The following is a 16,112-nucleotide window of genomic DNA, read 5'->3' as shown; positions in this document are numbered from 1 at the left end:
AGGAGATGTCGGAGCATACATTTATTCAGAAGCAGGTCAACAGCACAAGCTGCTTTAGGGTAAGTCAGACTAAATGGTTTTCAAAACTCCCATTCTCCCCCATAAACTGGCTAAGTAAGAGCCACCAAAAGTAAAGTTTTTTTTTTTTTTTTAGTGTGAAAAAAAATTATATCATTCTAATAGCAATGCCTTGAATCATCAATGAAATCAGGTAAATCATCAATGAAAAGTGGAAGTAAATACAACAGCACCGTAAGAAACTTTCAACCAGCTGCACAGCTTTGACCTGTCTCAGAGGGCCCCGGGGTGCTGGTTGGACTAGACTTCAAGAGACTGGATGTGTCACAGGTAGGGAACACTCAGTAGTTGGCCTATTCTAAGGAAAAGGCAGACTCTACTACACAGAAGGTAAGAAGAGAGGGGAGCAATGAGCTTAGTAGTCTCTTGTAGAGAAGTCGTATCACCCTGCATCAAATGCCAAGACTTGGCATGTGAGCAGTAGACAGCAGGCTTATTTTCCAGGCTGCCAGCAACACACAACTAAAAGAGGCTTCACAAGAAATCATTCTCATTCTTAAAGAGGAGGAGGAGGAGGAAGAAGAGGAGGAGGAGAGAAGGGGGAGGAGGAGGAAAAAATAATTCTGGTTAGCATTTAAATAGAAGGAAACTTTCCTAGCAGGAGCCACACTCATCAAGGCCTATTAGAAGTTATTTTGCATTAGCAGGGGCACTGTGCATTTCAAAGGACGTACCTGCTCTGCATCCACTAGTCCCACCCCAAAGAGCAAAGAGCAAAGCAAACTCTCATCAGCCGTTTATGCTGATGCAGTGCCTCAGGAGGCACGTGCTACGTCTGCACACATGCAGGGTTGCCAACCAGGACAGAGATTAAAGTGGATTTTTAAAGTATATCAATTAATGAGCTGAAGAGATGGCTATGCGGTTATGAACACTAACTGCTCTTTCAGAGGACACAGGTTTGGTTCCCAGCACTACAGAGCTGGGCTCAGTTATCTCTAACTCCAGATCCAGAGGATATGCTGCCCTCCTCTGTAGCTGGTCTTATGCGACTTTGCAGGTTCTTCTTTTTTCCACCTTCTTCCACATTTTTTTCTACCCTTTCAGTCCCCTAACACTAGATAAGAGAGGAAAAAAAGGATCGAGAGGAAAGGAAAGAGATCCCTGAATAAAGTCAGGGGTGGACGGTGTTATCATTAGACTACTTCTGCTGACTAGGGGCAGCAAGTTCCTTGGGGCAAGTTCGATCTTTGCCATCAGGATATCAAGTTTCTTCTTCTTGTTGTTTCTTCTTTGCGTATGACTAAGTAACAAATTGCAAACAATAACCCACCACCCCTTTCAGGGGCCCAGCATTTATATACCCTCTAAACAGTCCTCAGAAGTCAAAATGTCACACAAGGGCAGAAAGTAGGTGCAGCTGGCAAAATCACACCCTTGCCAGAGCACAAGGCAAATCATAGTCAGCTGCCGTAGATAATCTGAAGCAGCCCCATATCCCACACCTGGGATTAAGAGAAAACCATTGTGGTGGTTTGAATATGCTTGGGCCAAGGAGTGGCATTATTAGTAGGTATGGTCTTGTTGGAGAAAGTATGCCATTGTGGGTGGGGGCTATAAGACCCTCCTCATAACCAGTCTTTCAGCAGACTTTGGATGAAGATGTAGAACTCTCAGTTCTTCCTGCACCATGCCTGCCTAGACATTGCCATTCTCCCACCCTGGTAATAATGAACCTCTGAACCTGTAAGCCAGCCCCAATTAAATAGTGTCCTCATAAGAGTTGCCTTGGTCATGGTGTCTGTTCACAGCAGTAAACCCTAACTAAGACAAACATATTCCCATAATATTTCTGTGTTTCTTAAAGAAACAAAAAATTCTCACTATACTCTTCTGATTTCCAAGGGCACCAGGCATGTACTTGGTACACAGACATATATGTAGACAACACACACACACATACACACACACACAAATAATCATTAAAAGATATTTAAATATATGAATTAAATATTGTATAGATTTGTTTTACTCCTTTGAACAAATAAAACTATTAGCTGATGTAAGGCATTTGAAGATTAGCTCGCTAATTTGACATGAATGACTGCTTAAATATTTAGGTGAACTCGTGACATCATGGTTATAGTTAAATAAAAACACTTAAAGTATTTGTAAGTAAAACAATAGAGGTTTGGTCTGAAGTCACTGGGAGAAAGGACTCTGGCCTTGGGTTAAGAATTGTTAGGCAGGGGCTGGTGAGATGGATCAGCAGTCAAGAGCACTGACAGCTCTGCTAGAGGTTCAAATCCCAGCACCTACATGGCAACTCACAACTGTCTGTAACTCCAAGATCTGACATCCTCACACAGACATGCATGCAGGGAAAACACTGATGCACATAAAATGAAAATAAATAAGCTATTAAAAGAAAGAACTGTTAGGCTATACGTCAAGTTCTTAGGGCTTGTTGTGTTGTTACCCCTGTCACTGAGGAGCAGTGACTGAGCATATTCCATCCTCTCTAAACAAGGATCTGAATCTCAAATCCAAGGAGGAAAGCCCGCCCTAAGCGCGTTCTGCTTTATACAAACCACGGAACTTGTGCTTCCTTACCAGATTGAAGCCAGCTGAGCCTGGGGTAAACTTGATTGCATGAGAATAGTTCTTGCCTGGGGACCTAACCAGAAACCGAGAAAGGACACGAGGTGAGTCATCAGACATTCCCTGAGAGTCCAGAGGCTGCACACAGGTCCCCGCAGTCTCCTGCTGCCACAACACTGCACAGATTACCCAGGAGCCCTCGGGAAGGAAAGAAAGCTACAGCTCAAGGGAAGAAAGCACAGTGGGGGTCAGACTCAGCTGACCAATGACCAGTGAGGAGCGAGCACACGGAAGACGGGAGCTTCAGGCTGGGTGTGCTGGTGCACACTGTTAGTCCCAGCACGTGGGGCACAAAGGCAGGAGGATCTCTGTGAGTCCCAGGACAGCATGGTCTACAAAATGGGTTCTAGAACGGAGGCAGTTACAGAGAAATCCTGTCTCAAAAAAACCCAAAGACTAGAGCGTCAAACAGACTGCCCCTTTGGCCAGATTATTTCTTTTTGTGTGTGGGGGGCTTTTATTTATAAATGAAGACTTAATACCTATAGATTGAGTATCTTCTGCCTCAGATACCACCAGCTGATCTCATCATGGCTGTCATCAAACAAACAAAGAAAAGAGGTCCTCTAATGGTACCAGTACAAATACCAACCATGTCACTACATATGCATTAAGATGTGAGTAGCTAGCCGGGCGTGGTGGCACACGTCTTTAATCCCAGCACTCGGAAGGCAGAGGCAGGCAGATTTCTGAGTTCGAGGCCAGCCTGGTCTACAAAGTGAGTTCCAGGACAGCCAGGGCTACACAGAGAAACCCTGCCTCAAAAAAACCAAAAAAAAAAAAAAAAAAAAAAAGATGTGAGTAGCTAAAGGTCACTAGAATCTCAACTTTCCTTTCAAAATGAGTTTTCTGTTGTTAAGATAATGAGCATCTTCACTCCTGGCACAGAGTAGCTTTAGCTCTGTAATGACAGATTCTGAGTGCTGGGCCAGGGTCAGGGAAGCGCAAACAGTCACAGTGTAGCACGGTCTCAAAGGTGCAGTGCCAGGAACACTCATGAACCAGGGAACAGGAAGATTCCTTTCCCAAGTATAAACTTCAGATCCCCATTAGTTTCCAAATGTCACCTTACTGTGAAACACAGAAGCAGCTGGGTTCCTGCATAGCTAGGAGCAGAGGCTGCGATGTCCCCAAATGAAGGGAAGCATCCTAACCAGTAAGATGGGCTGCTGAGGGCCTGGGGCAGGGGAGCTCCTCCCTCCCAGGCCTGCTCATGTCCGGGCTCTGAGCACATCTGTGACAGGTGAGGAACCATAACACCGAGCTGGACACCCATGCACAGTTCCCAGCAGGTGATGGGTACCATTTCTATTACTGGAACTATTTTTACCTGTTATTTACATATAGCATATTGGCAGAAAAGTGCACATTCACGTACACATGCAAACTCACACAATGTATGTCTTTTCTTAGAACTCATTTTCTAAGTTGACTGTCAAAGAGCATTTGCCTGGAATGCACCCAAAAGCGCCTCTTTCCTTCTCTTCTTTGACTCTCCTGGTGTGGAGAGTCAACTTCTAATGCTTCTGTTAGCCCTGGCTAGCTCTGCTCAGTAGATAGAGCACACATGGCCTCGAGCAGAGCCCTCACTGCTACACAGCTCATTATCGTGGGACTGTGTCACAAGTGTCCACTAGACTTCAGTGACATTCAGGCGGCTTCCAGACAGGGTTCTTATGAATGGTAAGCAGTCTGCTAGATTCAGGAGTGTTGGGAGTATTTAAGTGCTAAATAATTTTTATGACTAAGGTAAAGAATCTCGAGTTATTACAGCATTGTGAAATGAAGGCTTGCTGACCACTTTAGTGTGTAGCACTACTCAGACAGCTTGCACCATGAAAACAGTGAAGTCTGAGGGGGCAGCCTCCTTGTTACAGCTCTCTCCATTTAGAGCTAGTGTGAATCTGCTTCAGACACACAACGCACAGCAACCGTGGAGAACTGACTCTATCTACCCAGGAGCCGGGAGACTTGCACTCCAGTCTTTGCCTGACATTAGTGAAACAAGTTACCTTACCTCTGAAATGAAAGAAATTGTAACCACAAACCGGCTGGCAGATGATGGCACACAGGACTGCTCATGCAATTATAAATGCTTTTATTGAAACTCTTTTGTGCCCACTCATCTCAGGATGAGAACCAGCCGCTTTGAGGACACAGTGTCAAAGATGCAAGAACTGCAACTGCTGTCTATGCAGCCGGCAACACACATCCACGCTGCTTATCTGAGGACTCGTGAGTGCCGACGAGCCTGCACTGTGGATTCCCCGACTCCTCATGGAAATGTTTATGGCTCCCTGCCCTGGAAGACCACAACTACCTCTACAATTGGAACCCTTGTTGTAGCATCAAAATAGACCCAACAACTAAGACAGAATCGTACCGAATGCCAGAACTGAGCCTTGACCTGGCAGACCGTCTCTGTGGCAGCACATGCACACATATAGTGGGCATCGGTATTACAGTGCCGCTCACAGAAAGCTCTCGAGACAACTGAAATCTCAACTCCACAAACTCGATTACATGCCTCTGTGTCTGCGGAGGGAGCCTGAACACATGGAAAAGATGCAATTATATGGAGCCCACTGCTGTTTGTGTCCAACGGAGAGAGACTTAGCACTGGCTCTCACACTTAACTGATGTATAAGCACACAGCACTGAAACACATCTCTAAGAGGAAGAGAAAGCATTAAAAGGCTCACAGACCTTCTCTGTAACAGCACACGCACACACGTGCTCTCTGTCGCTTGTGTGCCGCTCTTCATCATGGTATAAATTACTCTTAAGTACTCTTTTTGATATTTCAATATTGTTACATCATTTGTCCCTTTCTTTTCCTCCCTGTTACATGTGTGTATATATGTTTATATTACATATATATGTAACAAATTCCTAAATAATTATAACCTGCTCAGTTTCTTTAATATTGTTTGTATATGTGTTTCAGGCTCGTCAACATGGCTGCCTAAACCTAGTCTGAACAACAATGACACCAGCAGATGTGCTCACATGGATGGAGGAGAGCTCTCAAGGCCTCAACCCTACACAAAGAACTGCAGGCCTTGTTTTGAAAGCGCGGGATAACATATACATCAGATTATGTGAAAGGAAAGGAGTGTGTGTCTAGCCAGCTGTGTCAGCTAAGTCACCGGGACATGATCAGAGGAAGAGAGGGTCACTCTACAGATGGGCCAGCTGGCATCCTAACACACTCTAAGGAGCCAGAATTTGAAGACACCAAGACGTCTGTCTGTGAAAACAGAGCAGGACATTGAGGGTGACCCATTCAGAACAGATGATGGCACACGCTCTAGCCATGGGCATTTGCTGCCCGCTGTGCCATGGGTCAGTTAGGTTGCAGGATATGCACAATTCTTGAAAGAACTGTATAGCATTTACTCTCTCTGACTTATTTGTTGTTTTTCATCCTGGTATAATGTATTTTTAGATATCTTGAGTTATAATATCATTAGAATATCATTTGCCCCTTCCTTTTCTTCCCTAATTGTTGTTACATATATTTATGTGTGTATTCATATGTATATGTTACATAAATATATAAAAAATTCCTAAATCATTATTACCACTCAGTTCAAATAATCTTTTTCTATGTCTATGTTTTCAGGCTCATCATTGTGTCTAATATACTAAAAATGGCAACAACACCTGTGAGCACAGGCGCGGATGACAGACAAGCACAGCCTGGATACTCCTCTAAGTCACTGGCCTGCTGTTCAGAACATAAGACCACTACACCTGTAGTGGTTGAAACTGCTGAACCAGATTAAGAAGCTGTAAGTGTCTGCTCTCATGTTCAAGCATACCAATGACTGCCAGTATCTGGCTTGTAGATAAAATTTGCACCTTACATACTTGCTGGAACTAACTGGAATACTTCAAAGCTTATGTTTTGCTATAGTTTTTTAAAGGATTTACATTCAAGTGTCTAGGCCATATCTTCGGAATATAGGTAATACTTCTATCACTCATAAAAAATACATCCTGAGCCGGGCGTGGTGGCGCACGCCTTTAATCCCAGCACTCGGGAGGCAGAGGCAGGTGGATTTCTGAGTTCGAGGCCAGCCTGGTCTACAGAGTGAGTTCCAGGACAGCCAGGGCTATACAGAGAAACCCTGTCTCGAAAAACAAAAACAAACAAACAAAAAAATACAACCTGGGGATAGAGATATGGTGCACTGGTTAAGAGCACTGATTGCTCTTCCAAAGGTCATGAGTTCAAATCCCAGCAACCACATGGTGGCTCACGACCATCTGTAATGAAATCTGATGCCTTCTTCTGGTGTGTTTGAAGACAGCTACAGTGTACTTATACATAATAAATAAATAAATCTAAAAAAACAAAAAGCTTTAAAAGAGAAACAAGTTAAAAACCACATCCCAACATGAAAGAATATTAAACTAGTTCACAATAAAACACTAATACCAACTAATACCAATAATGTTCTTAAGAAAGATCGAGTGTGTATGGAGCACAGTGTCAAACATGCCCTCTCAGAACGACGTTAACCAAGACTTTCTCAGTGCCTGCAAAGGCGCGCACGTGTGCGTGTATTTATGCCTAAAAACACGGAGCACTGATTAGTGTTAGGTGAACGTGTGCATCTATCATGGAGACAGGGTTCAAGAGCACAGCAGCCTGAAGGCCTCCTCCAGTCATGTTTTAAAAAGTCATTTTTTTCTCATCTGGAAGTAAAAATTATGATCATAAGCAATACAAAGCAATGTATAAAGAACCACAATTAAATGTTCTGTGTAAGAGATGAACCCACACAGGCTGCACAAGCAGTTTGCCCATGAGCTGCCACTAGGTATCTTCTGTCACCAGCTGCCATTTGTCCCTCTGCCACTGGGTAAAGCTTAGCTGTGTACAGACAGTGATTTCTCACTCACACAAACCTAAACAGCACCTTTCTGACTGGCATCATGCCAGAGTCGACCCTGATCATGTCTTAATAAAATGCTAGTGGAGTAGACAGGTCTCAAACCTTAGAAGCTGTTCCATGGTCTCTGCACACTGGCTGGTCCAGACAGCTCACCCTCCTTCCCCTCCACTTGCCAGGACGGGACAGCTCATGAGAGGTCTCTAATCATCTTCATTAAAGATTACGCTTTTTATAGCATTCAATTCGGTAGTTTTAAGTACTCACAATAGATATTTGGGAAGTTATCTGAAAAGCTTCTCTACTCTTTTGACAGATAAGAGTAATATGCTTTAGATATTATTAGGATAACAGTAACCCACTGAGATCCTGGAAATGAATTCCTAGCCTTTCCTTTCATAGACAAAGACATGATATCCAAAGACAAGCAGCAGGCAATGAGGACAGCAGAGTCGCTCCTTCCACACCCGGTACCCTGCATCCAGCCTCATGTCTGACCGAGGGAACAGCCTCTTCAGCAAGGGCACATTGGAGAGACGCCCTGTGCACAGCTCCTTCTCTACCGCTGTCCCACTCACCAGTGCAAGAGGGTTCAGGCCTGTTTTCTAGTTTACCAACAGGGTGAAGACAGAAGTAGTGGGGGACAAGGTAATGTGGATAGAGTTACCAGTACTTGAAAACACAGCAGAGCTGAAACAATGAACCCTACCTAGAAGTAAGGAAGTAGACAAGGCATCAGGAAAATACTCTTTCTCGACTCAGTATCTAGAAACAAGCTGTACTTAAAGCAATGACTATATTTTTGTTTGTAAATACCTGTTAAGTGTCCACTCATAGTTTTGTCGTGGCTGTTGAATAACTGCCTGTATTTCAGCCTTGATGACTGAGGCACAGCCCATTCTGCTGCTGGAGGGGCGCTGTGGGGAAAGAAGAAGGAGGGTGGTGCACTGTGAGAACCGATTGCTGGGGTTCAAACATGTCTGTCTAAGGTTGGCGGTGTTTCCTTTTCTCTCCTGGTGGGGTTGGGGTCAAACCCAGGGCCCCGTCGAGGGAAAGTCCTGCCACTAAGCCAGTCATTGTGCCTCTACACATCAGTACAGACATCTTTCAAGAAGTAAATTAGGGGCTGGAGAGATGGCTCAGCAGTTAAGAGTGCTTGCTTCCAGGACAGAGGTCCAGCTGCCAGCACCCAAGTCACACAGCCCACAATTCCCTGTGACCCAGCTCATGGGCTCCAACACCTTCTCCTGGTTTCTGAGAGCATCTGCATTCACAGGACACAGACACAGACACACACACAGACACACACAGACACACACACACAGAGGAAATCTTTAAAACACTAGCTAAACTTTTTTTTTATAAAGAAAAACAACAAATCAGGTGACCATCTCATATTCTACATGTTATTTAATAATTCAAAGGTTCCAGTAACACATGGAAAATATTCCCAGAGCTAAGATATTATATACTGCCCAGGTTTTTCCTAAGCATTCAGGAATTTCTCCTTCAGTTAAAAAGCAATGCTAACAACTGACTTTTTAAAAGTACACTTCAAAATACTTACCTTTCTCTACAACAAGTTATCAAAATATACTCATTTCTTTTTTGTTTTTCCATTTATTTATCTACTTGAGGGGTGTGTGTGTGTGTGAGAGAGAGAGAGAGAGAGAGAGTGCACACATGACATGACCCATGGACCCATGTGTAGAGGCCAGAAGACAATCAGCAGGAGTTGGTTCTCTCTGTTTGCCCCGTGGGTCCTGGGAATTGAACTCAGGTCCTCAGACTTAGAGGCAGACACTCTTACCCTGAGCTGCCTTACTGTCCCTGGGACCCACTTCTTAATGAAGTCAGATATTTCCTGCTGGGAGGTTTAAATTCCTGGCAGAGCAGTGGAGCCAGCATGGGGGCTCCGCTTTCCTGACTGTAATCCAACACTGATGTCTTCTTGCCAATGAGCTACAACGCTGACCCGAGGTAACCCTGCTTACAGTGAGACCACACAAGTATCACACTGACATGGACAGTCTGTGAGAGTGTCATGGATAGTCAAGTAACTCCATCAACACAATGGAGACAGGAAAGTGGCATTCCATGTGGAAGGCAGATAAGTAAGGCTCCACATGTCGTCTCCTTCCATGCTTACAGAGAATCATGTCACACAGCAAATCAAGATTTAGGCACACGCTGAAGTTTTCACTGTCATTTATTAAGACCTGTGGGGTCCATGTGGTTACACTCACTATGTAAAGTCCCCGGAGTCAACAGATTCCACCTTGCTGACTTCCCGGAAGTTCATAGCGAGAACACTTACCACGCTGGACGCTGCTGTAAGTACTTCTGCAACACTTCTCTCATTCTGTCTCACGGATGCTTGGCTAATGCCAAACCCTGCCTGTTGACTAAAAGCTAACTATCTGCCCCTGCACAGCAAAGATAAAGGGTGTTGCACAGAGACGCTCTTCGCTCTTCCAGAGTGTTATCAAGCAACAGCTGTCTACCTCATTCCTCCGAGCAGAAGCAGACTGAAAACTCAAGAGCAGCTTACCTGAAAGCTAGGGAGCTCCATTATGAAGTCGTCACAACTTCACAGTATTGAAAAGATCACTACACATGTAGAAAACTCAACTATCTAAAGGCCTTAATATTTGCTGACTATCTATGTTAGTCATTCTAGCATTATAAAGCAATTTTAAGGCAGAATTCAAAACTATGTGAGAAAAGTCAAAAACACATGAAACTCCAGTTTGAGACAGGGAGGAATTTTAACATGAATATGAGCCTAAATCTCAGCCTTAGAAAACAGAAAGAAGTAAAAGAAACATATGACAGATAACATGAAACTACGGTTGGTCACATATAAGAAATGAGACTGTAGAGACTCTCGCCAACGTGAGCCACATATGTGACCAGGGACAGTAATCTGAATGACGCAGTTCACCACAATCCGGTTACACTATTTTACCAAGGCAGACAGACTGTGAGATTATGACAGTATTAAAAGCAAGACCAACTTTGGCTCAAATCTCATATAAAAAATTCATAAGCTTTTAAATGATTAATACAAGATCATTAATTGGCTTTCCTAGCTCCCCAGAGAGTGGTCTAGTCCTTCCAGTTCTGTTTCTTTTCTGGTGCTGCTGCTGAACACAGCTCCTCACTTGTGGCACGCTCTCTCTGCCTCTCAGCAGTACACCCAGCCGGTACTACCATAATTCTGTTTGTAAAGAAATTAGGACAATGGCATGCTCTTCATTTGTCATCCTCAAAAAATAAATGATGAGTAATAATAACATTATGTAGAACTTTAAAAGGTGTTATTAGCATTCTATAAAATTAAACAAGGTAAAAGTAAAGGCTGGGGCTGGACTCGGGTTTGATCTCCAGCAGTCACACAGGGGTTCAAGTCCAGAGGCTCCAGCTCCCTCCACTGACCTCCATGGGCATCAGGAATGTGGTACACATACATACATGTGTATATGTAGGTACAAGCAAGCAAAACCATAAACTAAACCTTTAAGAAAATTAAGAAGGACAAAATTCATTTAAAGAAACTCAAATAATGCTTTAAGTAACTGCATTAAAAACAAGCAGTCTTGCTGGAGAGATAGCTCAGCAGTTAAGAGCACTCACTATCTGCTCTTCCAGAGGTCCTGAGTTCAATTCCCAGCAACCACATGGTGGCTCACAACCATCTGTAATAGGATCTGATGCCCTCTTCTGGTGTGTCTGAAGACAGCTACAGTGTACTCATATACAAAAAATAAATAAATTTAAAAACAAAAACCAAGCAGTCTTACCTGGCGACATCGAATGATTGTGCCTTCTGTAACTTAGTGTTTAATTGTGACCCTGGACCAGATCTGCTGAAGGAAGAACTCTTTGGCAATGTGGCTGCTATAAAAATAAAACATTGAATAGTTTTAATTCTACAAAAGTGAGAAAATGTCCCTTAGTTCAAACATCTAGACACCAAGTCATGACTCTGAAGCCATGGCCCCTCCTCCCCAGCACGGAGTCACAGCCCCTCCCCATACTCTGTCTTCTTGCCAAAATAAAACACTCTTAGATTTATTTGCTCTGCTGAGAATCACCTGACTGAGCATAAGGCTGACATCCATAAAATTTTACTCTTCACTGAACATTTAGTATCACTGAACATTTTGTAGGTACTGTTCCAAGTAAGATGGCATTTTCTTACCATCAAAGGAGCTAAAATATTAGTTCCAGATGTAGCAGCCAAGAAGTCACAGGCTTCCCAGTCTTGGCCAGATAACTTGTAATGCTAGGGAGGAGCAGATCTGTGTGTGATTCCCATCTGACCTGATGAGACCCTAGCCATAGCCTCCCCCCTCGACCTTGCCACAGCACAAAAGAGAACAAGTGTGTGGGTTTGCTCACGCCACTGGGACAGTTCCGTGAACTATGTTGGCTGCTATCATGTAGAGCCTTACACTTAGAACTTGCAACGGACAGACAGAAGAGGCTTACTAGATTCCTCCTCTCACTGGGAGCATACACGCATACCTAAGTGCAGGCTGCTCAGGTACAGCAACAGTGACACAAATCTAATGCTAAAGCCTATGCTGCTGAGTTACTCAGATATATCCAAAGAGCTTTTTAAAAAGAATCCCATTCTTCTATAACTTCGTTATGATTTGTTAGGCCAAGGCTATCTATATTTATAGTTGATGCTTTAATTATAGGAAAAGACTTTGAATAAAGTTTCAAAATGAAATTAGCTAAACCAGAATAACTACATCCGTTCCTTCAATTAAGCAAGTGTTTAACTGTGTGAGCTTAATCTATTTGGCCACTTAGTTGCCTCTCTTTCCCACTCTGCCCAGTTCTATCAACACTGCTCAGTTTTCCTCACTGTGTAATTCTATTCTGTGGCTGGTGTATTAGCAACTAACTCATGGAAGTTAAAGAACAGAAGTAACTGATGAATGAAAATACAGAATGTTCAAATACTGCCCATCGCTGCTGCTCTTATTGGGCTCTTGGAAGGCAAGTCAGCTCTTGGTTCTCACCACTGGGTTTCTCTGTCTGTTCCACAATGGCATTTATTTTCTTTCCTTTCAGTCTTAGCACGTGCCATGTCTTACGCTGGGTGGAAAGGAGAACTCAAATAGAGATTTACCATCCCTTCCTCTGTGGTAACTAGACAGTGGCAAAACACATTTAACCAGAGAAACGTAGGCACGTACCAGGATGAGCAAACGCAGGCAGAGGCTGTATGACTGGAGGAGCCCCGTTAGCCAGGGGAGGCACTGCTGCTGGAGGGACAGAAGATACTAAGGGTGGAGACATTCCAACAACTGGAATGGAGCCCATTGGCACGGGAGCAACAGCTGTGAGTGGTGGCATGCTAGCAATCCCTCCTATACCTGGAAAAGAAAAGCCCCAGCAAACTTAGCCAGTCGCACGGTGACACTTGGTACAGCTAGAGGAAGGAAACCTTGTCTCTGCTGCGATATATCCCCACATAGAACGGTGAGAGGATTCAGAGTACAGCCCATGTACATGCTTGCTTGGCTAATACACTCGGACCTGGCTTCAACACTCAACAGAGCACCAAAACAAACAAACAAACAAACAAACGAATGAAAGACAGAAAATAGTACTGAAACACACACGCTTAGGTTAAACAGTTGGAAAATACAAAACCTTATGCGAAGAATCACAAGGCATTGAGTTCTGGTACTCACGTGGCCACTGTCAGCACTGACGTTTCCTGTGTGACCCACACTATTCTTTTAAGGATCAATAGCAAGAAGACTGTCCACTCAACTTTGAGAAGAATGAATCAGGAGGAGGATTGATAAGAAAAGCACTGGGGTCAGAGATGAGGCTCAGTTAGTAAAGTGTCCTCCTGCTACCCAGGAGGTCCTGAGGTCAACCCCAGTAGGACACAACCACGTGTGGAGTCACATGCTCACAACCCCAGAACTCCAGGGACGTACGATCCTTGATCCACAGGATTCGTGGAAATTCAAGTCACCCTCGCTACAGAGAGAGGTTGAGGCCAGCCTGGGCTACAGAAGATTGTGTTTAAAATAAAATAAAACAAAACAGTAATGATGGTAAATGCAAAAGCAACAAATGTACTGTATAGACTTTGGGTCTAGTTAATTTCTGCATGCTATTTTATTTGCAGGTTCTTAAAACATAATAAATTTCACAAGAAAAGCAAAGAAAAAGGTGCTAAATATAAAGGGAAGTAACGCATCAGCCATTTTACCTGCCTCTCCAAAACATGTGACAGCGGGGACTGACCAAATATTTAATGAGAGAAATAAATCTTTATGAATGTGTTCCAGCCAACAAAAGAAGTTGGAGCTAAAACAAATGCTCTTATCTTTTATATTTGTCTCCACTTTAACAGCTTCATGATTTTCCTATGGCAAAATATTCTTGTAATGTATAGTCAACAGCAGTGGTACATGCTTGTAATCCTAGCGCACGGTTAGAGGCAGGAGGATCAAGCCCAGCCCACTGCTGTGAGAATACCCTAACTGGCCAAGCGCACATCATTGGGGACATGCCTTCTCTGGGCAGCACAGCTTCTCCAGCGCGGTCTGTCCCTTACTGTTCTACTGTTCCTTCACAGTTCTGAGCTGACCATTATCAAAGGATACACCTTCTAAGTTCATCATGAATGGCTCATATTTCAGGCCTAGAATCAGATTTTTTTTTTCCAAGAAATTCTGGTTTCCTATAGCAGGAAATGCTATTTCTAGTCCACAATCTGGAATGCCACTGTTGCTGGGATCAACCATTATTTTTAGACCTTTTCAGTGGACAGGGAAAAAAGGTGGATAGAAAGATGAATAGACAGAACACATGGATAGGTGGACAGATAAATAGACACTAGAAATAACAGGTACCCCTTGAGACCCTACAAATTGGTAAAGTTTGTCTGTGCAGCATTTGAAAATTAGTTTTTCAGGATATTAAAAATCCTTGCCTCAATCTTTCCCTAAGACTATTAAACAGGTTACTCAATTTCCTTTTGCAACAAAGCACTGTGGCCAACATCTGAAGCTGCTCTGTTTTCTTTAGAACTGCATCGTTTTTCCTTCCACGCGCTCCAGTACGGTTAAAGTGGGACATACTTTGGGTAGTCCTTTCAGGTCGGTGTTCTTGGGCACACTCTTTGAAACCCTCCACTTCAAGATCACGGCCCTGAACCTGCTGTCCAGTTGCTCTGCTCCCTGGAGGGAGATTCTTCATGAATCCCGGTCCAACTCTGTATCTGTCTCCTCCAGCCCTTTTATACCTACTCTTTCATTTCTTCTGTTTTAAAATGGGTTTATTTCTCTTCAGAATAATATCTCTGCCGTTGCTTCTAGTTTTGTCTTTGTTTTTAGAATAAAGGTTTGATGTTCATTCTTTGCTGAATCCTGCCTCCCTGCTTCTGGGTTATTTAAGTCCTGGGTTTAAGTTGGTCTCTGAAGACCTGGATCAGGTCCACAGCACCCCATGGCTTGATTGAAATGGTGGCATCACTGTCCACTGGGGTGGAGTAGCCTTGGCTGTTCAGTGGTTTTCTATGATAACTTGGTGTGGGATGACGCTCTGCTGCTTGTTGGTACTTGGGCCCTGCTTTCTGTGCCCACCTCCACCCCCCACTCCCCACCCCCTCTCCCTCCCATCTCCTCCTCCCCTCAGGGCCTTGATGCTCACCTCTGTCTCGGCTCCCATTTACTTCACCTTGCTATGGGCTTGTGCCCAAAAGCATCTGGGTAAGCTGGGGGTCGGTCTCTTCCTGTCCTGTCCTCTCCTCTCCTCTTTCTTTTTCTTTCCCCCTGTGACACCAGAGATCAAACCCAGAACCCCCACACCAGATAAGTCAGTGGGGGCAGGGGGCTGTGGAAACAGACTGTTCCAGACCTCTCAGGTCTTCTGCAGCCCCTGTGTGCAGTACGCAGAGTCTTTCAGGCACATAGTGCTCAGATTGGCTGGATCCAGTTTCTTAGGAATGGTGACTGACTCTCTTTCTCAGTTACACCAGGTAGACAATGTTCTACCTTCTGCCTCCTGCACTGTGACAATACATTCATTTCTATTTTACTTGTTTTCCTTTCTACAGTTCTCCCCTGTTTATGCATGTGTGGAAAGTGTGAACGTGTGTGTGTGTGTGTGTGAAGTCGACTCTGAGTGTCTTTGCAGATCATTCTCCACTTTACTGAGGCAGGGTTGCTTGTGGGCTGTATTCAGCTTACCCTGAGGATCCGTCCTCCCTCCCTCCCTCCCTCCCTCCCTCCCTCCCTCCCTCCCTCCCTCCCTCCCTCCCTCCCTCCCTCCCGTGTTTGGGTCTATACTTGCCAGAAAGCCTGCTCAGCTTTAAAAGGCTCTCTCTGGTAGTCCAGACTCCAGCTCTCACAATGCTTCCCTGAATTCTATCCCTCGCCTTGCATCTCCTTTTCCTTATACTGAACATGACATCTGTACTTTTTAAAAAAAGTGCTCTCGGTCCTCAAGAAGTTAAAACAGGATCAGGAGGTGGATGCCAACCCCCCTGAC

General features: G+C 44.2%; 1 protein-coding gene across 3 annotated transcripts in view; it reads right to left on the bottom strand.

The window, feature by feature from the left end:
* Positions 1–16,112, bottom strand: part of Itsn1 (intersectin 1) — a 188,141-nt gene that overhangs the window by 102,931 nt on the left and 69,098 nt on the right. For all 3 annotated transcript variants that reach the window (XM_029470690.2, XM_085832140.1, XM_085832141.1), the window contains 4 exons: positions 12,794–12,973; positions 11,384–11,480; positions 8,397–8,497; positions 2,632–2,695 (listed from right to left, as the gene is read on the bottom strand). In XM_029470690.2, the coding sequence (XP_029326550.1) occupies positions 2,632–2,695; positions 8,397–8,497; positions 11,384–11,480; positions 12,794–12,973 (442 nt within the window). The remainder of the gene's footprint in view (positions 1–2,631; positions 2,696–8,396; positions 8,498–11,383; positions 11,481–12,793; positions 12,974–16,112) is intronic.

This window comes from Mus caroli, unplaced genomic scaffold (genome assembly GCF_978045245.1).
Source record: "Mus caroli unplaced genomic scaffold, Mus_caroli_1 scaffold_17, whole genome shotgun sequence".
Lineage (NCBI taxonomy): Eukaryota > Metazoa > Chordata > Mammalia > Rodentia > Muridae > Mus > Mus caroli.
Note: the sequence above shows the minus strand (reverse complement) of the source record. Positions and strands in the feature narration are given on the sequence as shown.